The sequence below is a fragment of the Pelobates fuscus genome, chromosome 9 (genome assembly GCF_036172605.1).
Source record: "Pelobates fuscus isolate aPelFus1 chromosome 9, aPelFus1.pri, whole genome shotgun sequence".
Lineage (NCBI taxonomy): Eukaryota > Metazoa > Chordata > Amphibia > Anura > Pelobatidae > Pelobates > Pelobates fuscus.
In genome coordinates this window covers 150,515,852-150,540,541 of record NC_086325.1, presented here as the reverse complement: position 1 = coordinate 150,540,541, position 24,690 = coordinate 150,515,852, and the positions used below count along the sequence as shown (strand labels likewise).

At 40.4% G+C, this 24,690-nt stretch overlaps 2 protein-coding genes across 8 annotated transcripts in view; one reads left to right on the top strand and one right to left on the bottom strand.

The window, feature by feature from the left end:
• The first annotated feature begins 3,582 nt into the window (after positions 1 to 3,582).
• Positions 3,583 to 7,831, top strand: LOC134573193 (gap junction alpha-3 protein-like). Of its 3 annotated transcripts, XM_063432762.1 has the most exons (3): positions 4,464 to 4,592; positions 4,707 to 4,751; positions 4,842 to 7,831. In XM_063432762.1, exons 2-3 carry the CDS (start codon positions 4,730 to 4,732, stop codon positions 5,792 to 5,794), a joined length of 975 nt encoding a protein of 324 aa, XP_063288832.1. In that variant the 5' UTR covers positions 4,464 to 4,592; positions 4,707 to 4,729; the 3' UTR covers positions 5,795 to 7,831. The 3 variants fall into 3 exon arrangements, with proteins under 3 accessions (XP_063288831.1, XP_063288832.1, XP_063288830.1); XM_063432761.1 differs by lacking the exon at positions 4,464 to 4,592 and adding an exon at positions 3,583 to 3,668 and having other exon boundaries at positions 4,707 to 7,831; XM_063432760.1 differs by having other exon boundaries at positions 4,707 to 7,831.
• Positions 7,832 to 8,104: 273 nt separating this feature from the next.
• The window catches only part of ZMYM3 (zinc finger MYM-type containing 3), a 36,996-nt gene continuing 20,410 nt past the window's right edge, over positions 8,105 to 24,690 (bottom strand). The window contains exons 9-27 of one of the 5 annotated variants that reach the window (XM_063432755.1): positions 23,440 to 23,555; positions 21,023 to 21,109; positions 20,662 to 20,812; positions 20,318 to 20,490; positions 19,780 to 19,954; positions 19,418 to 19,476; positions 18,891 to 19,010; positions 18,521 to 18,683; positions 18,301 to 18,416; positions 17,713 to 17,884; positions 17,170 to 17,247; positions 15,412 to 15,558; positions 15,167 to 15,267; positions 14,892 to 15,066; positions 14,471 to 14,622; positions 14,260 to 14,374; positions 13,767 to 14,021; positions 13,497 to 13,611; positions 8,105 to 10,445 (exon numbers count right to left, since the gene is read on the bottom strand). In XM_063432755.1, coding sequence (XP_063288825.1) covers positions 10,247 to 10,445; positions 13,497 to 13,611; positions 13,767 to 14,021; positions 14,260 to 14,374; positions 14,471 to 14,622; positions 14,892 to 15,066; positions 15,167 to 15,267; positions 15,412 to 15,558; positions 17,170 to 17,247; positions 17,713 to 17,884; positions 18,301 to 18,416; positions 18,521 to 18,683; positions 18,891 to 19,010; positions 19,418 to 19,476; positions 19,780 to 19,954; positions 20,318 to 20,490; positions 20,662 to 20,812; positions 21,023 to 21,109; positions 23,440 to 23,555 — 2,669 coding nt within the window. In that variant the 3' untranslated portion in view covers positions 8,105 to 10,246. The remainder of the gene's footprint in view (positions 10,446 to 13,496; positions 13,612 to 13,766; positions 14,022 to 14,259; positions 14,375 to 14,470; positions 14,623 to 14,891; positions 15,067 to 15,166; positions 15,268 to 15,411; positions 15,559 to 17,169; positions 17,248 to 17,712; positions 17,885 to 18,300; positions 18,417 to 18,520; positions 18,684 to 18,890; positions 19,011 to 19,417; positions 19,477 to 19,779; positions 19,955 to 20,317; positions 20,491 to 20,661; positions 20,813 to 21,022; positions 21,110 to 23,439; positions 23,556 to 24,690) is intronic. The other 4 variants (XM_063432756.1, XM_063432757.1, XM_063432758.1 and 1 more) reach the window with 4 other exon arrangements.

Sequence of the window (24,690 nt, the reverse complement as noted above, 5' to 3'; positions counted from 1 at the left end):
CTTAATCCTTTTTACCTTGACATTTGGCTGCTGCTATCATAGGCTGCGTTTTTATAAAAATAATATGTTGTTTGAACCATCCTCCCATTTGGTTATACTGAAGATTTTCTTTTTGTGTAGTTCCACCCCATTTCCTTTAGCATGTAAGCTTGTTTGAGCAGTTTGTTTTAACCCTTTTTCCTGTCTGACTTGTTTCGTCACTATCTCATGTAATATTTACCGAATGCGCACTGATACAGTACTTATCAGCAGGATATAAACATGCGATAATGAGATTTTACATTTCTGTATCATAAATGCATGCGCATGCCATGACGATGGAGGACGAGAGAAAGCACGTTCTTCTTGTGTAAGGAACTGTAAACTGTAAAATCAGACACAAAAAAAATCCCAGACACAGACACACTGAACAGACCACACACACGCATGCACTGCCAACTGGCCATTCCATTCTTCTCAATTGTGCAAAAACATACAGCAGTTTTAAGTTTCCATCTGCTTGAAGAGTGCATCAGCAAATATAGAAAAGGAAGGTCATTCGGTAACCTCGAATGGGTAAATTTACTAAGAGGTTAAAAGTTGGAGAGTGAAAACGGTTATTGTATCATTTTTAAGCCGATGAATCAGCTTTAAGGATGGTATGTAACCTAACATCGTTATCTAACTTTGCATTTTAGTAATTCAATCTCCAGAGGGTTAATAGACATGTACCTCATGGTGTGCCATGGTGATATGATAGTACATTTTATTCGGGGAGGATGGGAGCCTGACTGCCATGCTGAGTGGTCGTATTGCATTTGTGCTCTGTGTGCAAAGTGACATTTTATGCATATTTCAGATTTTTAGTGGCCTTGTAACGCTTAGGGCCACCTGCCAATCTTGTGGATCTGAGGTGCAATCATTCTGGAGGCATCTCTGATCAATTTTGGTGGATTGGACCTTGAGTGCAGGAGAGGCTGCTGATCTCCCCACCCGTAATTGACTCGGACTCTGAAAGCTCTGCTCAGATCCCCGTACAGTTTCTCGCCGGTGGGTGCACTCAAGTTTGTGGGTCCCCTGGGATCTGCAGCACACACTCTCCCTGACAAAGCTCTCAAAATGGCGAGCAAACGCAGCCCAGTGGTGACCATGAGGCAGTGTACATGCAGGAAGCCAGTGATGGACTTTTTATAGGTTTTTGATAACCTATGCAACACTTTTTGGGCAAGATTGGTGTCCCGACGGAGCTTTATGTGCCCAGAGATCTATTCACATACTACTATCCAGAAGTCTCCTCTGAAGCAACAGGAGGCAGAGCCTGGGCATTCATTGGAAACACATGGTCTGCTGGAGCTCCAGAGGTCCCAGTCGTTGAGATTCTCTGGGAGAGCATTAGTGGGTTTCCACACATTAACACCTACTTTTAGTTCAGTGAAATCCTACACCTGGCGCGTTAGGTATGGAAGGCACTGCTTATATGCTCACTTACCTACCTGGTGGCTGGTTGCAATACACAAGCATGTTTGCTTGATTTTGGTGCATAAAAAAAATAATAATAATAAATAAAAAAGTATGATTAATGACTAGAGGATAGCCACTAAACGAGGAATTTTATTTACAGATCAAGTGAGAAGTGAGCAATAGAGGGGGGGGAAACCAAAGCATAAAAAAATATATTTATATATTAAATATTCACTAAATATAAAAATATAGATCAATTACTGCTCCTCTCCCACCCTCATTCGGTCATTATTTCTAACTTGATCAGTAAACCGAATGGTGGGAAAATCCACCTCTGTGTGCAATATTTGTATATATAATACATAATATATTTTACAGTACAAGGATTGGTTTTATTTTTATTTTTTTGGAAGAAATTCTGATAAACTGAACCATCACATGTCCAAAATTCCGCCATCCCATAAAAAAAATAAAATATTTTTGGACAAAGTAGCTCGGCTGAAACTCATATTTCATATAGGTCTACCAGTGAGCCTGTTTCTGTAATCGCAGAACACATCGCTGGATTAAAGGAGTCCCACTGGGTGTGCAGCGTTCTAAGTGAGCACTTCATATTGCCATTTAAATTCATTTAAATACAGCAGCTGAGCAACTGTCTGAAAAGACCCGGGGGTGAGGTCCCCCCTGCTTGTCCTTTGCCAGCACCGATCACAGTTCCTGAAGCTGCAGCATGAGAGGGAGCTGTAATCACACAGTACAGAGTGCTCACAGAGGAATTAGGGATAACTCTGCTTTAGGTGTTAGTCAAACTATGAATGTAAAAAAATTGACAAAAAGAAAATGTTTAAAAATTTGAGGCCAAAATAGCTGACAAAATAGGGCTGAGGCCTAAAGTTTGCAACTTTCTGTCTCCATTGTATATGCTCCACTGTGTCCACAGTTGGCACATTTTCCAGTTATATTGGAAAAATAAATCCCAGGCCATATATCTATATATTAAAGGAACACTATAGAATCAGGAACACAATTCCTGATCCTTTAGTGCGGCTATTTTAGGTAGCTGCCCCCTCCCCCCGCCACCCTTTAAAAATGTATTTAACACACCTTTATTCCAGTGCAGGATGGGTCTGCTGATGCATGGCTGAGATTATCAGAACGATCGCAGCCAATCTAGAGATTTCCTATGGGAAAGCATTGGATTGGCTGAGATTGTCAATTTGATGATCTCAGTCAAGAGGGCAGGGCCAAACACCGTGCTGGCCAATCAGCATCTCCTCATAGAGATGCATTGACTCAATGTGGAAATGGATGGAGACAATGGAAGTCGGTGCTGCACACTGTGCAGCACTAACCCAGGAAGTACATCTTGTGGCCATCTGAGTGACTGCCACTGGAGGTATCCCTAGACAGTAATATAAACACTGCCTTTTCTCTGAAAAGATAGTGTTTACATGAAAATGCCTGCAGGGATTGACGACTATACGCACCAAAACAACTACATTCAGCTGTAATTGTCCTCATGCCTATAGTGTTGCTTTAATATAAAGGGTTCAAAATATCCACTCATCACTAGCGCTGGCTAGTGAAAATTTAGCCCTGGCCTCCATAGACCTTTAACATGAGCAAGAATACTGCCGAGCTGAATAGGACCGTCAGGAAGACGATGGAGGCAGCCACAAGAGACTACTTCAGGTAAGAATAACTCACCTTTACCTGCACCCCTCTGTCACCGCACTGCCAGCAGAGCAGTCACCATCGGGGATCTTTGCAACTAATGCAAATACTTCAGACGGTGAGGGAGCCGCCTTAATGGCTTGTTAGCAGGCTAGCATAGAACACATTTTAAGTCCTCTTATACATAAACATAATAAGCTCTGCTTTGTTACACATGTAGCATAGAAAACAGGTAAGGGGCATGTATAAATGACAGGACGGACCGGTTTTAATATCCCAATGCTGTCATGCACCATTTGTGGATACTGGTCACTTTGGTATGTGTCCTTGCTAAACCTGTCAGAATGTTGGAATGGGTGTAGATCCCACTGTTAATGACACACAGCTGCTGATCAGCTGATAAACGGCTTCACTGACAGCACATTGGAACGTTACCTTTTTCATAGTCTTGTAATGATGATAAAGTAAATCTGACTCACTGGTACCTTACTAGCTTATCTGCCGGCAAGTACCTGAGTTATAGCACTGGCCCTCACAGCTTTACATACCATATGGTAAGTAAACATAAATTGCAGATAAAAAGGGCACAATTATTGTGCCAAGTACCCTCTTATGGAAATACAGAAAATGTATATGAAGAGATTTAAACTGCAACCACAATAACGAAATAATATAATATAACATAATATAACATAACGAAAAAATAAATAAATATCCAGGTCATCCATGTTATCAAATGATCTATTTTGGGCTCAAATTTGAAATTCACTTTGGCCGAGTTTAGTGACAACAAGCTACATTTGCTCAGTAAGTCGAAGGATTGTCTGCAGTCTGGCTGTGCCCACAGAGAGCTCCTGTCTGTTTGTATGTGTAGAGTACACTGACGTCTCTACACAGAGAATCAAATAACACATAGTTTTCCCAATTATGAAATCCCAAAGTGGGCTACTTATTTGTTCGTAAGGAAAGTTAAAACATCGATTGTTTCAAGGAGAGTGCGGGACAGTGTCTGACAAAGATTCACAACTATCAATGAATTCAATATGTAGAGAAAATGTTGAGGTAGGGAAATATTTTTTAGAAAAATACAAATGTCAAGTTTGAGGGGATTGTCAGTAGGATATGTCAAACGTGGTGAAATAAATTACCTTGCAGACACCATAGTCTCAATTTGTGACAATGATAAGGGAATGAAGCTTACACTTGTGACAAGCAGGAGGAGGTGGGGAAGAGGAATTCAACAGCCCCCCTAGTGGAATTATTTTTAGAAAAAAAAGTCCATTCTAAAAATACCCAGTAAAAGGGATGAGGTAGGGGGAGCTTCTCTGAGTAGTTATGACAGGCCTGAATCCAATACTCATAAGGTGGACGGAGACTTGAAGAAGCAGGTCAATAAGAAAAGTTAGTGCATTCATCTACTGTAGCGTATCGGCCCTCCTCAAAATCCCCAAATGTAAGCCGTATCATCGATGCTGCTGGTAAGTCATAAAATTGTGTTGCGTTTGCTGCAAATTTGTTTCTTTCTCGTAAGAAAGAAGGGAATTCGGTTTATTAAGAAAACCTTTACCAACACATTTTTTTTTTCTTTCTAGGTTGAAATGTGACCTTCGCTCCAATGGGAGACTGGAACTTACTGGGTAAACTTCTTGAAAGTGCACAAGAACATTCTACGGTAGTGGGAAAGGTCTGGCTAACAGTCCTTTTCATTTTTCGGATTCTCGTTTTAGGAACGGCCGCAGAGAAAGTTTGGGGAGATGAGCTATCTGGCTTCACTTGCGACACCAAACAGCCTGGTTGTCAGAACGTTTGTTACGACCATACCTTTCCTATTTCACATATCCGGTTTTGGGTGCTACAGATCATCTTTGTGTCTACGCCAACCCTGATCTATCTGGGACATATTCTACACCTTGTGCGCCTAGAAGAAAAGCATAAACAAAGACTGAAATTGAGGCAAAGTAAAGGAGAAGTGCAGGGTGACAAACAGCTGCTCCTCACGCCAACCAAGCAACCAATCAAAGATGACATGGGTAAAGTACGCCTGCGCGGAGCTCTGCTCCGAACGTATGTGTTCAATGTTCTCTTCAAGACACTGTTTGAGGTAGGATTCATTGTAGCACAATACTTCCTGTATGGATTCCAGCTGCAGCCCCTTTACACCTGCAGCCGCTGGCCCTGTCCTAATACAGTCAACTGTTACATCTCCCGCCCCACAGAAAAGACAATATTTATTATCTTCATGCTGGCTGTTGCGGGTTTGTCTCTGCTGCTCAATCTGATTGAGATTTATTACTTGGGATTCACAAAGTGCAGACAGGGCTTATCCTCCTCTGGATGCGAGACCGTGCCTAAATTACAAACCAAAACTGGCAACAACACCCTCACCCATATTATTCCACATTTCCCCCACTACTCTCCACCTGAGCGGAATTCAGTTTTCAGCCCGGCTCTTCCATTTCCAATTTCTTCCAATAAGAACACTCCCAATGCACTGGACAGCAGCCACGCAGCCCGGAAACAGAACAGAGAGAACCAGGCTGTAGAACGCAATGGGATTCCAGAACTCAATGTAGCATCAGAGAGCAGTAGCGAAATGGACCCAAGTGAAAAACAGAGGATGCCCAGCAGAAACAGCAGACAGAGTAGCAACAGATCCCGGCCTGGGGATTTATCAGTATGATGGAAACCTGCAGACAGGTGAACTAGCAGTGCATGTAATGTACCACAAGCTCCTGCTTAATTGTTTGGGAACCAGGAACAGACTCCAAACTCGATGTCTTATTGCATTCAGAGTGTTCATAACATTCTTATTGATATTAAGATGCTCTTAACATTCTATTTAATTAACCAGTTTTATTTTAAAGGAGCTTGGTTTGTGTTTACCTCACTGGTACCTATAAGGTGACCAGTTAAGAAGTCAATATAACATGCATAAGGCACCATTACTCGGGTCAGCTAGTTACCATGAAAATGGCATTTTAGCTATTTATTTATTTTTCTCCCCAAGCGGTCTCTTAATTTCAATGCAAGACTGGACACTTCAGAGAAGCAGTATCCTCTCCCCCTATATTGAAAGGTGCCAATTAAACTTGTGCAAAATTTAGTTTGGGCCGATTCGACCAAATCAGAATTATTTTAATCCACACCCAAACAAATTGATCTACCAGGGAAGTAGTTTATTTTCTTTATGAACTGATTCGTTCAGCTGTGGGTTTAAAGGGAATTTGAGTCGGATGAACTAGTCGAAGCTCATTTTCGCACAAATTTACTGCCAATGATAACTGGGGAAGAGTATGGTTGACCGTGAGTCAAGTGTAGATGGGGGGAGAACAAAAAAAAAAAGGGACAATGCTAAAAGTACATTTAAAAAACAAAACCTTTTTTTTGTGTGTAAACGAAGATCCGAAATGGCGTGTTTATAAAATGGATAATAGTTATTAACTACTGGTCAGGCAGCCCTTGGCAAAACATCACCACAACATAAAACTCTGCACGATTTATTAATTTAACAGAGGAAATGTATGCTTTGCGGGGAAAAAGAAACAAAGAATATAAACAGTAAGATTTTATTTATGTACGTTTTCATAACAGACTTGTATTGAAAAGACTGCAAGATTGTCCTGCGACACATTTTTTTCAAATTTATTTTTGCAATGTGTTCCAGGCCTTTGTCATTTGGGCTGTAACCTTCCAATCACATCTAAAAATAAAGCTCATCCTTTGCTAAAACCAAAGAAGTTCACAGTTTGATTTCCTGCAGTTTTTAAACTGCAGAATTAATTCACAACGCTGACCATGAGTGCTGAGTTTTAATCAAACATAGCCACATTTTTCTATATTCCAAAAATATAGGAGTTTATTCAATAATCCCTTTAACTGCGAAAGAATTGCTTAAACGATTGCAAATTTTAAACCAAATATTTTGGCCCAAACTTTGCAGTTATCCTGTCAATTCTCCACAGTTTGAGTTAACGAATAAAATCCATAATCTCAAATTAGCACAATGCTACAACAGCAAGTAGTTTGCGATTACTCCATCTCTCTACCACTGCAAATACATCCTAGAATCATATTTGGTACGTTAAGGGGTAAACGCCATATTACTAGAAAAAATAAAACCTTTATTTTTAAATTTGCGTTTGTATGTCTGGTACAAAGGAACGGCAGGAATTAAATGGGCCCCTCTCCAAGCATCATAATCATTTTTCTCGTTACTGTAGTGGTTATGGTGCTAGAAAATGTGTCCCTGTAAACAATTTTTCAAATCCATGCCATTTTATTTCATTTACTTGGCTGTCCAGATATGGATATTACTCTCATTCCCTCTGACATTTGTGGAAGCATTACTTCTCCATGCCGCTGTCTACTTGGACGGGGTGAGCAAGCAATGTATGCTCATATAGTAATAGTCTTTTGAATGTGCATGAGCTGTACTATGAGTGAACACCACTATACTCAGCACAGAGCTACATCTCCAAATGATGTGAAGGGGCAGCAGAATGTAGTTTGGGCACTGATGACTTAATAAAACTATAGAAAACAGCAGGAATGTGAAGGGCAAGCTTGTGAGAAAAGCATCCTATCCCCATTACCACCACGATTGGATGTAGTAGTAATGGTGCTAGGAATGCCCTTTTAATCGCCAAATACAGGGTATTCCATAAACCTCTGCAAATATGTCAATGCTTAACAGTTTTCTAATTGTCGCTTTAACACTTGCATATTGCCACATGCCCAAACCCCTCTTGAAAGACATTTACGAAGTCAGAGATATTTTAATTTAATTTCATCCCTTTCGGAAAACATTATAATGGGCATGATGCTTAAGATGTACAGTTGTGTGACTGTACAATAAGTTCTAAAACCTTAATATATGGTGGTGGTGGGGAGAGAGGGAGAAATAGAAGAAAAAAGGAAAACTATTCAAATTTATTTTTGCAGCATAAAGTGTTTAGGGGTCTTTTGGGCTCCCTGTGTCTTTTTTTTCCCCCTCAATTTGAGCCTACTCTGAATGTATTTGGCATGGCACAAACATATCTGTGTAATGACAAGACATTTGGAAATGACACAGGCCACAAATAGCTGTGAAGGGGATGCAATAAGCTTCAGCTTATGTTGGTGTAAAACCAAGGAAATGCTGCGGTTCCTGAACAATCTAAATATATGACGACAATAAAAAGGTGTGTGGTATGTCCCTCGAAACTCAAAGTCTACAGCCATTTTGCATCTATTTAAACAATTTAACAAGAAACAGATATTGTAACCCACTGGCACAAAAACTGGATAATGAAGAGCGATCTGAAATGTGAGCTGCATGAATAGACTATTTCATCAAAATTCAAAGGTGCTTAAGCATTTTGGACACAAATGTAGCAAATATGAATGCAAAACAATATACTGCTGCAACCCTCTTTTTGTGTCTGTATATGTGTATGAGTATATATGCTCACACACATTAACTTGCACCAGGTAGGAGGAGTTGGGTGTGGATAGGAGAGGCTGTGTGTAAAAGGCAGTGTGTGCGTGATTAAGTGCTAAAGTAATTAAAATCTAACACCTGCATTCTCCTTATTAACAAATAGGAAATGTGTGGTAAGAAAAGATAACCTCTCGTATCTCACTGAATCCAGACGATAATCAGATAACGATATGAAATACCAAGAACTGCGTGTCCCATCGTAATACGTTTAATCCAGATTCTCTTCAATCAACCTACTGTCGGCCAGTTAGTGTCGGTTTGTTTATTCAGGTCTGTTGAGATGATAGTGTTGATACACTGCTGCTCCTGCAGATTATTCTGGGAGAAGTATGTGTTGTGGCAGCAGTTGTTCTGCATTCAAGGGTCTAAAGTCTAAAAGGGGGAGGAAAACAGGGACAGCTTTTTCAGCATGTCCATGATATTAAGAGGCACAATAATGCAGCCAAACGGTAATGGTGGGCTCAGGCCTGTCCTAAAGTACACTTACAGGGCATAAAGCGTCTGAAATATAGAGTACTTACAACACAGAATAGTAGCCAAATGCAGCTCTGTATTTGTTAAGGGTCTTCCAGCCATTCATATGAAGGAATTAAAACCATTTTATTTGCAATGAAATTTTCCCAACACACAGGGCTCTGCCAGGACCTTGCACATGACAAGTGTAAATATGAGGCGGGCGCAAAGGGCACACGCATAAAAACAATATTTACATGTTTGAGCAGCTGAACCCATTCAGAGGTTACAACCCCCCCCCCCCCCCAAAAAAAAATTACATAAAAAAATTCAAAATAAGAAAGAAAATAAAAAATCTCCCATTGTGAACCCTAATTACCAGACTGTCAGTTATTTAGGGGTGGGGTGGGTGGCCTTGGAGATCGCAAGTGTCAGCACTGAAGAATATGGAAGGATTGCTGGTCCTAGCAACAGTCAGAGCGAGTTTATTTGCAGCCTTGTTGTTCTTGTATAGAGTACATATTGTGAAAATATGTAGATACAGCGACACCTGCTGGCCAGTGCCTGATTCCCACGTTTGATACAAATGCAGACCACTTTGTTGTGACATTATCAGGAAGAACCAATACATGGGCATGTGTCATTTATGCCAACAGTTTCAGCTACTTGGTGAATTATTCAGGCCTTTAGTGATCGTAGTTAACGTATTTCAGCAAAAGCCTATAGATACCTTCAGCTACAGGTCTGTTTCGTCACCAGCTGGTTGCTACCGAATAGCGATGGTGTGTATAATGTCACATGCACAAGCATAGAGTGGTAGCAAGAGATGCAATCTCTCTCTTGCAAGCCACTTTACCTGCTGCTCTTAGTCTGCTTTGCTGCATTTTTGTATAGCCTACACATCAAAGAACAGAAGTGCAGCGGGGTCAAACAACACTGCTGTTTCCACTAAGCCCATGAAGATGAGAAAATGGCATGTTTGTAAGCTCCTCTGCAACAAAAAAAAACTTGCAGGAAAGTGTAGGGAGAGAGAATGGGTGGAGGAAGTGCCGAGAACCAACTGAGGCCAGGTTTGTGTAAAAGCCCACATTACTACACTCGGCTGGGCTCCAGACTGTCCGTCTGTAAGATTATGAGGTGTTCAACCAAGTTCACTTGTAGGTGGAAAGCGAAGATTTACAGACTATTTCCATCCAACAGTTAATCTGTGTCATCACTCGCACTGGCCGTTCGTAATTGCTCTTCATACACCTCCCTCACAGCCAGGATACGACTCAACATACTCTGAAGCATACTTTTGTCCATTGCTATAACAGAGTACCACAGCGGAGATTCTGCAACACACGAGCGTTCAGGCTGCAAATAGAATAAGTCACTTCGATTGCGAAGATTCTCGGGGCTGTTAAAGGGGAGAAAAGAAAAACAGGAGTATATATCAACCAAGGTGAACAACTATGAACATACTATGTAAGGAAAGAATTTAAAACAACACACATTGTACTAAAAATAATATATTTTAAACACAAATTAAAGTCTTACCTAGCTCCTACATTTTTGAGGAAATTATTACTCCCTGAGTTTGTAGACATTAAAACTCTTACTTTAGCATTCACAAGTGGGATTTAAAAAAAAAATATATATATATGATTCATCATTAAACTCTTCCAACTTGTAAACTCTGAAGATTTGTCTTTGCTGACAGCCAACATCCTCCATATCATGTACAATAACCAGCGATATAAAGCAAATACACATACATGGAAATGGGCAAAGGCATCAATCGGGCGGTAGCTCCAGTAAATTATAATTTCATGCCGGTAAAAAAAAAAAAAAAAAAACACCCACAAAGAGCAGATGACGGGCCCAGGAGCTAAGTAAAAGGAGGAGACTATATTTAAAAGAAGGAAAAACTACCACAACAGGACAGTCTTAAATTAGAGGGGCAAAAGCTTAAAAATAATATCTGGGAGTATTACTTTACTGAGAGGGTAGTGGATGCATGGAATAGCCTTCCAGCTGAAGTGGTAGAGGTTAACACAGTGAGGGAGTTTAAAGGACCACTATAGGCACCCAGACAACTTCAGCTTAATGAAGTGGTCTGGGTGCCTGGTCCAGCTAGGGTTAACCCCTTTTTTAATAAACATTGCAGTTTCAGAGAAACTGCTATGTTTACACTGACGGTTAATCCAGCCTCTAGTGGCGGTCTCATTGACAGCCGCTAGAGGCGCTTGCGTGCTTCTCACTGTGAAAATCATTGTATCAAAATCAAAAGCATTGTAAATGCTTTCCTATGAACTGGCTGAATGCGCGCGTGGCTCCTGCCGCGCATGCGCTTTCAGCCGATGAAGTCGCTAGGAAGGAGGAGAGGAAAGCTCCCCGCCCGGCGTTGGAGAAAGGTAAGATTTTAACCCCTTCCTCTCTCCAGAGCCCGGCGGGAGGGGGACCCTGAAAACAAGTAGGTTTTCCTGGCACTATAGTGGTCCTTTAAGCATGCGTGGGATCCCAGCTATACGATAAGGCCAGGGACTAATAAAAGTATTTAGAAAATTGGGCAGACTAGATGGGCCGAATGGTTCTTATCTGCAGTCACATTCTATGTGATAAGTAGAATTTAAATAATAATGATAAAAGGAATGGAGCATTTTAGTTATGAAGAAAGGTTAAAAAATATTTCAATCTCTTTAGTTTGGAAAAACGGCGCCTGAGAGGGGATATGATAACATTATACAAATATATTCGGGGCCAGTACAAACCATTATCTGGAAATCTATTCATAAACAGGGCTATACATAGGACACGAGGTCACACATTTAGGCTTGAAGAAAGGAGATTTCATCTAAGGCAAAGAAAAGGTTTTTTTACAGTAAGAGCAATAAGGATATGGAATTCTTTGCATGAAGAGGTGGTTTTGTCAGAGTCTATACAGATGTTTAAACTGCAATTGGATAAATACTTTCAAAAACATAACATACAGGGATATAATTTCTAATTAGTGGGGTAATAGCTGCTTGATCCAAGGAGACATCTGACTGCTATTTTGGGGTCAAGAAGGAATTTTTCCTAGATTGTTGCAAAATTGGAAGCGCTTCAGACTGGGTTTTTTTGCCTTCTTTTGGATCAACAGTAAAAGCAAATGTGAGGAAGGCTGAACTTGATGGACGCAAGTCTCTTTTCAGCTATGTAACTGTAACTATGTAACACCTAGGAGAGAAAATGATGTTGTGCCATGTCCCCTGTGTGCACTTAACACATTCACCATCACTATTTAAATCAAAGAAAAATATCTTAACATTTGTTTGAAACATGAAATGCATAACTAAAATATAAATGTAGACTACTAATACAATTTTTTAGTACATATTACTGTCCAAAGACACATAAAACAAATCTCTCACACAGTGCAGCCAAGAAGCTATAATATTGTCTAATGGACATGCGTAGCACGTCTACTGGCAAATTAAAAATCCCCAGATTTCCGGCTGGATGTTTAACAAAGCATAGGTACAGAAAAGTCATAAGTCCCTTAAGTGGCAGCATTCAAGGAGATTAGTCTGGGATTATTGACCACTATGGGTTTCTGTGGGCTCCCAACAGAATAAGACCCATACCCGCATAAACAGCTGTGTACAACATCACCATATATACAGGTTTGTCGTTTGTAGAAACACAAGAAGAGGGTTTTGCTCTGGACACTTCAGACATTTTCACATTTAATTACAAACAAATTGAGTCATAGTAGATCTTGAGGCACCATATCAGCAGACAATGTTAGTGAGTATGCATTTAAAATTAAGTAAAGGGGAGCTCTTCGATAGACTATTATTGATCAGGCCACCCCCAGAATTTGCCCTGCTGAGAACTTGAGGAAATCCCTATTTCAACCGGAACTGCATATGGGAACGGAGACTGTAACAAACATATGAATCTACCACTTAATTAGCTCCAGACAAGGTATCACAGTCAAAAGAAAGGCTGTGATACCTAGTCTCTAGCTGATTAAGCCTCATGAAAGCTAGTCCAGATATAGACTAACTGGAAGTGATGAAGGCACCCATGTGACAGGTGAAACTAATCACATTTAATTAGTTAACTATATCTGTCCAGCACAATTTGGCACAGGTAGAGAATAGCAGGAACCAAACAATGGACAGCATTCCATGTTGCTTGGAGGACGTGTTCTTCTCCTAGGTAGAATCAAATTTCTCAGTTTTACAGAACTATTTTATGCAATGTTGCAAATTCAGGAATGGGGGGGTGGGGGGAGGGGGAGGAATACCAGAGGTCTGTAATCGCACAGAGAAGGAAAAAACAAAACAAACACTTAATAGGGACAATGCTGGACTAAAAGAAGGCAGTTAAGAAAAAAATGGCACTGTTCCACAGTTGCCAACTGACAAAAGGTTAAAAGAATCTGGTAAACAGCAGATAAAATTTTTAGAATTGGTCATACCATTTTGATAGATAAAACTCATAGAACTTGACCGGGCAGCGTAGAGGGTTCAGCTTGTTCTCATTTTGCTCCAGTATTGGTGTTTCTTCCTCACGTTTCCGTTTTGTAGAGCTTTCTTGGAGGTCAAGAAACAAAAAGTATGTATTATTCTTCCAATAAAATATAAGTGCCTCAATAGTGCAAACAGATTTATAAAAAGACAAATTGGAGCAAAAAAAAAAAAAAATTTAGATCAAAAAGAGGGACAGATATCAATGCAGTGGTACATACCTCTACCTTTCTTCTGACGAGCTGGAGGATAGTATCGAATGCTGACTACTTTCATGGTTCCCCTATTGGTGGTGCATTTGCGGGACTGTCGTACCACATTGGTGAATGACAACTGCATATGCTCTTCTGCTGTGCGTAACCCAAAGTACTTTGTGTTGAAGAACATAAGTGTCTTCAGTAGAACAAAAGGAGAGTATACTCCCAGCTGTTTACAGTCCCATAGATGTTCTTCTTCTACACGTGAGTATATCAGCCCTAAAACAGAATACAAATAATGAAAAACCGAACTCTGTCAAGAAAAATCTTTTAAAATACTGCCTCCCTTCCCTCTAAAAAAAACAAAACAAAAAAAAAAAAAACTAATGACTAACACTATCCAAACCATCACTCCAAACCATCCTGACAATCATATGCTTTTTGAGGATTAGGCAACTCAGGGGTTCTATGTACCAAAAATAATGTTCCATGCGTTATTGATATGTTATCCACTTACTATTTGGAGTCAGGTTTCGATGCCAGGACGTCAATATCTTATTCAGTTCTTGCACAAATGTCAGGTAATACAGGTCCGTAAAGATGTTTACCATGCGATTATTGTCTAGAAGATACTGCATACAATCATAAAACAAGAGGTTTAGGGGAAGAAGCCTTGCCATAATTAGGCGTTCACAGTGTAGAATGCGTTCAGAACAAAATACACCTACCTGCTGAATGCCTAAGCACAGGTAGTATATACTATCTGGTTCATATCGCTCTCCGTTTGGTCGCTTTATTTCCTTCACAAACTGTGCTAAGCCATAGTTTAACTCTGCAGCTGTGCAAGCCAAGATGTCCTCTTTTATCCGCATGGGCTTTGCTGGGGAGATGACAAAAAAACAAAAAAAAAAACTTTTGACCAGGGCTGTCCAAATAAAGCCAAGGCAGGGCAGGAGGGGGGGGCATATGAAACCAATTTTGTGATACACAAGAACCTATAGCAAATTAAGGTTTACTGTGGAACATAAAATAAATTATAATAGCCACATCAGACTTGAGATAAACGCCTTCATAGAATTAATCAAATGAAGAAAGAAAAAAAAAATGTGCTCCACCACCTGTAGCCAACATCAAATTCATTATACTTACGTCCAAATCGTATCTCTTCTCCTTTCTTGGGCTCGCCCCCTTCATACTTTCTTTGCACCCAGGATTTCCAGGCATTCACGCCATATGTGAAGCTAAGGGCAGTGCTGCTCCGTTGACTGCTTAGAGAGTCTCTGGAGCAGCTTTCTCTTTCTGAAAGGAGTGCTCGTTTGGGGCCCTAAAAAAGAGCAAGATGAAAAGAAAAAAAAGTCACTTTGGGGCAACCAATGATGACCCTAGTGTTGCATATTCCTTTTGCTTCAAGTATTTTCACTCACTTTTCGCAAGACACGGTTGGCCTCCTGTTCAGATGCATCATCTGATCCCACCAAACCACAGTCAAAGAGGAAATCCACACTCTGATTAATGTCCAAAGAATCTACATGCAAGCATATGGCTTATATAAATATATATTTTATAAAACAAAACAAAAAATTATAAATAAACAAAGAAGTGGGTGTATTACGGGAGAATTTTTGATGGCAGAATGCACAAACATCACAAAGTATGACAACAATCTTACTTTTTGGGAAGTCTGCCTCCAAATCTTGTCCTGGCTCCTCCAGCACATTTGCCATTTTTACAGCCATGGCTAACACATCATCTCTTGCTGGCCCAAAGAGATCACAGTCTTCCAGCAATCCTTCCGCACTCTGATTACTAATGAGCTCTGTAGGAAAGAGAAGATGCAAATAATGCTGTGAATGATCTTGATGCCCCTTGAAATAGTGCAGCCAATATGTTGTTACTCTTTCACAGATTTCTATAAACATCTACACCTGTTGCAGTTTTTAGCTACTATATTAAAATGTATTGCCAATGTAAAAATATTGGTTTAATTAGAGGCTGGAGTAGGGCTACTTCTTTACACATGAATAATTGTAGGGGGGGGGGGGGGGGGGGGGGGGGGAAACAACTCAAATTAACAGCATTTGACCTATATTTTGCTATTCAATGGGCATTATGCAGACACAGGGACCAGTGCTTTAATAAGCCTCCCTTGTGCCTTACACTGTAATAGAGGCCTTGCTGTGACTTCACTTATCATTGCAAGTTGCACGGAGCTGCGCCAATTGGTACTGGTTGCACAGATCCACGATTGAGATGGAAAGCTTCTCTCCAAACTCAGTAAGCTCTAGAGAAGATAGGTCTGTTGAAAATAAAGTAGCCAAAATATCTAAATATCCATCTTCTCTTGGGACATGTGCTTTAAAAAGCAGACAATCACACAACATATCTGAAGGTTGCAGCGAAATAGACTACTAACAGGATTGGAAAAAACAAAAATACATATTTGGGCATTTTGCACAGGTTCCAAGACACTCACTTCCTGGATGATGCGCTAATAGGCAGCAGCCAGGAATTTCAAAATGTTTAAATGTACTTGACTTGTAAGGTATAGGTTGCAGTGTAACCAAGACTAGCATTTTGTAAGTGGAATCCTGTTCTTGCATGTAAACTATTCACTACACAGAAAACAATGGCACAAAGTTGGATTTAAAAGGAGGGCTCCATGCTATTGCAATATCTAAAATCAAATAAACATCCACCGGAAAAAGACAAGAAAGAGATTATACATAAATACAGACATTAAAAAAAAAAAAGGAAAATTATGATGACAAAAAAAATCTTTACATAGCCATTCAATAGCAGTCTGGATGCTTTGTTTCTTTGAAAAAATAAGAATTTTCCACTGAAGGGAAACAATCATTTTTATTACTTAAAATAAAATATGTACACAGGTACATGTAATATGGCCTCGGTGTATTATTTTGAATTGCATGCAATGCTTCCAAGTGATGACCAAACAGTGTACAATATAAACAACTGATATCAACTCAAAGCATTTGGAAAACCCCAGGGCTTCTGCATTGTATCTGGGACTCTAGCGGTACATTTTGATTACAAATGTGGCCTTTGGTTGGATAGCGAGAGTTTCTATCCAATGAGGACTTAAAGATGGCTGCGTCCAGAGAACAAGGAAAACCGAGACAAGCACTGAAAAGGCTTCCTTACATGTATGATTCACACAATGATACAACACAGAGGCAATAATATATATACATTTTAATCCAAGTTTATAAATAAATAAAAACAGAGCCTTTTGCGTTTAATAGGGGTTTGATCAGAGAATTAACCCTAGATGTCCTTTAGGACATCTTACCAATGCATTACCTGACTGGACAGAAATACAGATTCACCAACGTAGGAAACCTTGTGGTGAGCAGACAAACACAAATCAAGTGACTAAAATGCATCGGTTGGAGAACAGCCCACTTACCCTGCTTGCGATTCCCGATGTGACCAGTGGCCGTCCTTTCCCCAATTCCAGTATCAGAGGCCTCCTCCATTTGGCCAACTATGGTGAGAAATAGAAGAGAATTCTTCTGGTTTGGTAATAGGTGACCAGCTGTATTGTGGGGTGCCACCAATTTGATGGACTTCTGCTAATCAAAGACATTCCCCATCTGACAGACAAGACTATGATTGAGAAGGTGTCCCCCACACTAACCTACTTGCAGGTAAAGCCAAGCTAGAAATACATTTTAAAAAAACTACGTTCAAAATAGCACTTGACTCCTCTGTTTGGCTTTAAGTTTACAATGTACTTGCTTTAGAAAAAATGATAAAAAGTCACACTGAAAAAGCCTGGTCTGATATCAGAAAGAAACCAAACTTTAAGGGTCACAAGATATTGAAAATATAAACTTGCCTAACAATACAATGAAAACCTTCAGATATGTTCAGGTATGCACACTCCAAATGTTACAGCAATGCTTTTGATTTATCATTTAGCTCTATCACAGCAAAACTCATGTCTTACCACATAAGTCCGAAGCCTTTTCCAGTTCCTCTGCTTCAGCAATCATTTCAGCCATAGCCAGAATATCCGCTTCTAATGGGTTGGATGGGATTTTTACTTTCAGCTCTTCAATTGTTTCCACAATTTTATCGGTGTTCTCTAGGGTGGTCGGTAGCAGCACGGGAACCGGTACCTAGGAGTATGGCAGAGTAGAAAAATGGTTAATAAAAATAAATTGTTCAAACAATTGGCAGAATAGACAGAACTTTATGAAACAGTGACAAATGACAAAAGACGGATTATTCGTTGAAGGAAAAAGCCAGAGAGTCAGCAAGCTAGCAAATGGGTTTTTTGGTTTGTTTTTTTTTAAATAGAAAGTGACCAAAAAGCAAAAAAGGTGGAAAAAACAAATCGTTATAAAAATAAAAAAATAAAAAGGCAGGACTCAAAAATGAGTGAAATTTCAGCCGTGGAGGGCATAAATTCACCACTAGAGTGTGCGCCACGGAACCCCAGACTTTCCAGTCTCTCTCTAGTAGTGTGGAAATTTTGTAGGAAGTGAAGCTAGATAGCCATATGAATCTACAGACAGACAACGACATCACTCACCGGGAATGGCATAGTGCATGCTACAGGCACTTTCTGAGAGTATAAGTTCATGGGTACTGGCACAAATATGGGAACTGGAATGGGCAGCACTATGACTTGCGGCTTGTAATCTTCATCTACAATGAGATAACATTAAACAAAATACATACACAAAATGTCCATCAGTTACTTAGAGCGTGACATAGGATAATACCAATGACAGGCATTCACAACATCTCACCTGTCTGACAATCACTATCTACCATCTGCACCCCACAGGACGTTCCACGATTCTGCATTAGGGGTTTGCACATTGCAGCTTTATTTTTGCGGTTAGAAGGAGGAGGACTTGTTGGAGTTGTAGGGGTTGCTGCCGCATGTGCAGTACGACTTTTTGGTGAAGCCTACGTGATAAATAAATAGCCAAACTGTAATACATACACACAGTTTGTTCACTTGTACAGTCTTACCCTTTTTGTGGAAAACGGGTCTTCAAAATCTTCAGTTCTGTAACAAAGACTTTTTTCCCTCCTCATTTTGCAACCAAAGCCATTTGCTGATTACACGCTTTGTAAAAGCCCCCCCCCTACACCATTACATCTGAGCCCTACCAAACTATCTCTGTCCTCTCCTACTTCAGCAGGCTTTGTCCTTTCCCGATTCCCCGCAACAGGCTTTCTGCTTCCACCATGCATTGAGTCACCTCTCTCTGACGCTCTTCGTGAGGCATTCTGGGACATGAACACAAAAAATAAACATGACTGGGGCGGTTTAGAATTCTTTTAATGTGCAAGTATGGAAAGTTTCTGTTCTGCAAAGAGTGTAATAACATATGCAACCAGCTCTACGCATGTCTTAAACCCTTTGTCTACTTTTTCGTAAGCACATTTTATGATCAACACACAGACCAAATAACAAACACCTACACACAGGAAGCTTCTAATACCGCTGCCGACTACCAATAACTGGTAAAAGTCTATTTCTGGTCCCACTTCTCTCACCACCCATAAGTTCCAAGACTGCATTAAAATCAACCAGGATCCCAACAGTGAATCTTAATTATTTCTCTACCATAAAAAGCATGCCTTATACCACTTCCCAAGCCTTTTCACCAAATCATACACTTGCAGTCTCTTACCGTATTAGTCTCTGCTTTGTTTTGGACAACTGTTGGGGTTTTGGATCCTGCATTTTGACCTATTAATTAGAAAGAAAATAATTTTCTCAATAAGTAAATGCATGCACGGATTATTTAAAAGCCAAAATACAAAGAAGTCAAATAGTTTAAAGTACAGATATCCCCGAAAGGGGATAAATCAATAAGTAATAACGTTTCCCAAAATAAAAAAATACTTTACAGAACCATTTAAGAGGCCCCTGAGGGAAGGGATATAGATAGAGAGAACAGCAAGGGTTAGATTAAAAAAGGCCAGAGCCCACCTTTCATTTCTCAGATATTTTTCCTTTGGTCTTTCCCCACTACTCTTTGTTTTTACACACCTTTCTTACTATGCAAGAGGCTTTCAGGCCCCTTTTGAGTATCTAAGTTGGGCTGGTTTTGTTGACTGTAGAATCGTAACAAACATTGCTGGTTGCAAAAATGCTTGATTTCTCCACGCCAGTGAATGGTTTCCAACAGCTTCCCTTGACGCTTACAAGCATGACATCTTGCTGCCTGCAGAGAGAGGAACAATATTAGTGTAATCATAAAATACGCAGTGCGATCTACCTCCAGACAAAATATGACACAGGGGAAAAAGGTGGCAAAGAGTGAGCAGAATGAGTGGACGGGATTCTACCAGCACTATCAGAACTCAAATGTGTTCAACAGTCATCTAGTTGCATCTACAAACTCTTCTACCCTGCCAAACAGTATCAAATCAATGCAACATGAACAATGCACTTAAAAAATAAATTTAAAAAAATCTGTCCCATACGCCTGCAGCTCCTTTCCTATACCGAAAGATACAAACATCAGCACCTTTTGTCCCGTTTTAGCCCTTTAATGTATCTACCCAGCCATCTCGCAAAAGCGTACCTTAAAGTACCACAAAAGGTATTTGCTCTTGCACTCTTCACTGCAAAAGTCCCATGTGCTTCCATCCAGCTCCTCTGTGACTGCACGTTGGCAGGTCTGAGAACAGTAAGTGCAGGTGATGCAGCATAGACCCAGGTTCTTTGTGAAGTCCTGCTTGTATAGCAGCACACAGCCTGCCAAAAGTGAATGGAATCTCAACCAGAACTTCCAGCATTAAACAAGGGGGACAACACCATGTTTACGCAGCAACAAAAACCACCAACAAAAACCATCACATAGATATATTTCCGTTATCCGAATGCACACATTTTTTTTTTTACTCTTTATATAAACAGTCCAATTACCTTCACTGCAGAAGTTTTTCTCTACTCCGGAAAAACGTATTTTTTCATGGAGAAGTTTCTCCTGCTTGCAGTATTCACACTGAGAGACCACCCCATGTAACCGCTTATAATCCTCACAGCAATCCTTGCAGCAGAACTGATATACATGGTCCTATGGACAGCACAGAGTCATCACCATAAATGCAAAGCTTAACAAGGATGGCAAGGCAAACAAAATTGCCCAGCTGTTTTTCTGCATGCAGCAGTGATCTCAATTAGGACAGACAGACGACCCCCACCCCCCCAAACATTACTCCAAAACAAAAAGGTACCACAAAAGCACAAAGGCAGCCATACTGCATGCCATCACATAATGACTTACTTGCCAGTCCAATATCTCTGGCTTCCCTGTGAACATATTGTGGCAATAATGACAATTCAATTGGATTCCACCCTCAGGACTGGTGCGCTAAAATGTGATACAAAGGACAATTTTAAAACAAAGCACAATGTCTAACCTAGGTTAGAGTTGCCACCCCCCGACCTCCCTCTCAATTTTCTTTCCAGTCCATTCTCACTCCGTTCTTTTACCACCTTATATGAGGTTTACTTGTTGTTGTTTATTAGGCACAATACAATACAACATAGAAAAAGTAATTGTAGATAACAGCATTTATTAAAAATAAAATAATAAAAAAAAGACAACAGACAGCTTGACTTGCATAATAATTGGTAGGCCAGGATTTCAGACAGACATTCTCAAAGCATCTGGCACCTCTGGCACTTCAGCAAAAAGCATTTTACTAATTTGTATATTAAAAAAAAAAAAATCACTAAACAAGTAACTAAAAAGTGTTAAAAAGCCTTATGAGACGATCACAACACAATGTATGTTTAATGAATTTTTTTGGTCACTGACCAGTTTTAAACGGCACTGGGACGTCTAAAAATGTTTGCGCAATTAAACACAAATCACAAAAAGGGGGATTATACACAAACACTAACAATATGGATGCCAAAACGTAATAATGATGATGAATAATTCTGTGTCTCCTCTTACAGCTTTTGTAAAGTTATTTATGCGGTCATTTCAAATACTCCTTCTTAAAAGAACTCTCCACGCACCATAATCTTTACACCCCTCTGTAGTGGTTTTGGTGCCAGGATTGGCCTGGTACCCTCCTACAGTAAGTAAACAGTTTGAGAACAGTTAGACACAAGTTAAGTTGTCAGACAGGCGCCCTCCGCACCTTCTTTAGAGATCTAGAACTGGAAGCTCCTGCAAGGGGCATCTGTTAGCCCGACTGAGCAAAGCCATGCTGTCCAAGGCCAGCTCATTGGCTGAATGCCTCTGCTAATCACTATGGTGCAATAGGTTATAGGGGCAGAGGTGGCAGCATCAGCAGTTTGATAACTTATGTGTGGGAAGTTGCAAGAGCTGTAGTGGTTATGGTGCTTGGAGTGTTCCTGGGGAATAATGGGAAAATATGGAATATTGACAAAAAATGAAGCATTAGCCATGCAACTCAGGCACTTAGAAAGTTGAGACTCCTTGCTTTCAATGAGAAGCCTAAAGGTTGCGCAACAATTTCTGGGGGAAAAATGCTCAATATGTAAGAAGGGCATGCATTTCTCCATTATTTTTATCTAAGATGCATTCTGCTCCCTTGAAAGTGTCAAACTACCCAGTATTGTGTCCACAACCAGGACACAGACTGTCAAGAGCTCTCACCATACAGTCTAAAGTGGACGTTAACAGGGCCGGTGGCGTAATTAGCCCTTTACAAATCAAGAAATGAAATGTGAATGGTAAAAGCACACAAACGAAAGTTCAACTTCTAACTAAAATTTACAAATTCCACTTATTCATGGAACAAGGCACAATGAAAAGATGGAAAGATAACATGTATAATGTCCAAGCATTTTGAAATCATAGTGGGAATAACTACCAATCGACCCTGCAATACACAAGCAAGCAGAAATTTGGGGAAATGGAAAAAAGTGCAACATGTGTGAAGTAAACGTAGAGGCAAAAATAAATAAATTACACTTTAAGAAGTAAAAGAGAAGCAAGCAAAAGGCAAATCCATCTTTCAAAGCAGTTTACGTCCCATTAGAAGCACAAAAATTTCAGTGTTATTTGTATTTTTTTCTCTCCCCACAAGCATAATGTGTTCACAACTCGCCTCATTTCACACTTCACTACAGCAGCTTTAGATTAAGTCTGACAGAGTGAAAGAGAACAGCAGGGGTTTTGCACTAAATAGTGAACTGCGTACTCAAGCCGGGGGATTTTTACCAACTCTATTTTATCATAAATATTGCAAATTCTGTTTTCATTTCACTGGCTAGTCAATACACCCACAAAGTAAAAGACAATCTCAGACAATCAAAATAATTAGCTGTTCAAGTACATAAAAAGTTGAATGTGTTAAATGTACTTGCTATTCGTTTGAGTAAGTTCACACGCTTACATGTATTTATATATAAAGATATAGAGCTGGAATTGTGCACTGATTTACTTGTCAAGGACACAAACAAATACACACAACAAAGGAGGGGGGAGAGCACAAAGAAGGAATTGGAAAAAGATTCATGGTGAGCTTAAGGGTACAGTGCATCTCATTAAGAAGGCAGTGCAGGTCATCTAGAATCACAATCAAGCAGGTTGCCACTTGTTTTAGATCTACACCTTAGCCGAGACAATTCTTACATTGAGAAAAAGGAAAAAAGAAAGAAAGAAAAAAAAAAAAAATACTTAATTTAAAATAAGCTTTACTGATAATTAACTTAAGTTACCTGAAACGTAGTCCAGCAGCTTGGACTACAAAACTGGTAGAGTACACGATCTGTCTTGTTGTAATATGCAGGCTCTGAAAGGCTGCGCCTACATAGGCTGCATGGACGAGCAGGACCTAAAATAATATATAAAAAAAAAAAAAAATTCAGTCTCAATTCTGGTGAAAAAAAATGTGCTCTCGACATAAAATAGTACACTTGGACACCAGGCTGGTACTACGCGCGCAAACACAGACACCAGGCTGGTACTACGCGCGCAAACACAGACACCAGGCTGGTACTACGCGCGCAAACACAGACACCAGGCTGGTACTACGCGCGCAAACACAGACACCAGGCTGGTACTACGCGCGCAAACACAGACACCAGGCTGGTACTACGCGCGCAAACACAGACACCAGGCTGGTACTACGCGCGCAAACACAGACACCAGGCTGGTACTACGCGCGCAAACACAGACACCAGGCTGGTACTACGCGCGCAAACACAGACACCAGGCTGGTACTACGCGCGCAAACACAGACACCAGGCTGGTACTACGCGCAAACACGGACACCAGGCTGGTACTACGCGCAAACACGGACACCAGGCTGGTACTACGCGCAAACACGGACACCAGGCTGGTACTACGCGCAAACACGGACACCAGGCTGGTACTACGCGCAAACACGGACACAAGGCTGGTACTACGCGCAAACACGGACACCAGGCTGGTACTACGCGCAAACACGGACACCAGGCTGGTACTACGCGCAAACACGGACACAAGGCTGGTACTACGCGCAAACACGGACACAAGGCTGGTACTGCGCGCAAACACGGACACAAGGCTGGTACTACGCGCAAACACCGACACAAGGCTGGTACTACAAGTATACAAGAATCCATAATCACACATTCTTTCTTCAAACATTTTAAAAATATATCGCTAAACTTTACAACATGAAAAAAATAATTTAAAAAAAAAGTACAAAAGGCCCACAACCACAGTCAAGAGGCACCAGTCCCATATAAAAAAAGGACACTATGGGCACCCAGACCGCTTCTGTTTACATTGCAGGGTTAATATAACCTCAAACCGTTCTGTCTTCCAGACAGTCACTAGAGGAGATTGCTTCTCTCAAATTGAGTTTAACTCTGTGAAACTACATTGGATGTCTACACGCTTTGCATGAGGAGGTCTAACGTTGTCAAATTCCCCATTAATTCAATGCTTTCCTATGATAAAGCTCTATTATTCTCGCCACTCAT

What these genes read in the sequence shown, in the direction of transcription:
- LOC134573193 (XM_063432761.1), top strand. Translation starts at nt 4,730, where the DNA reads ATGGGAGACTGGAACTTACTGGGTAAACTTCTTGAAAGTGCACAAGAA.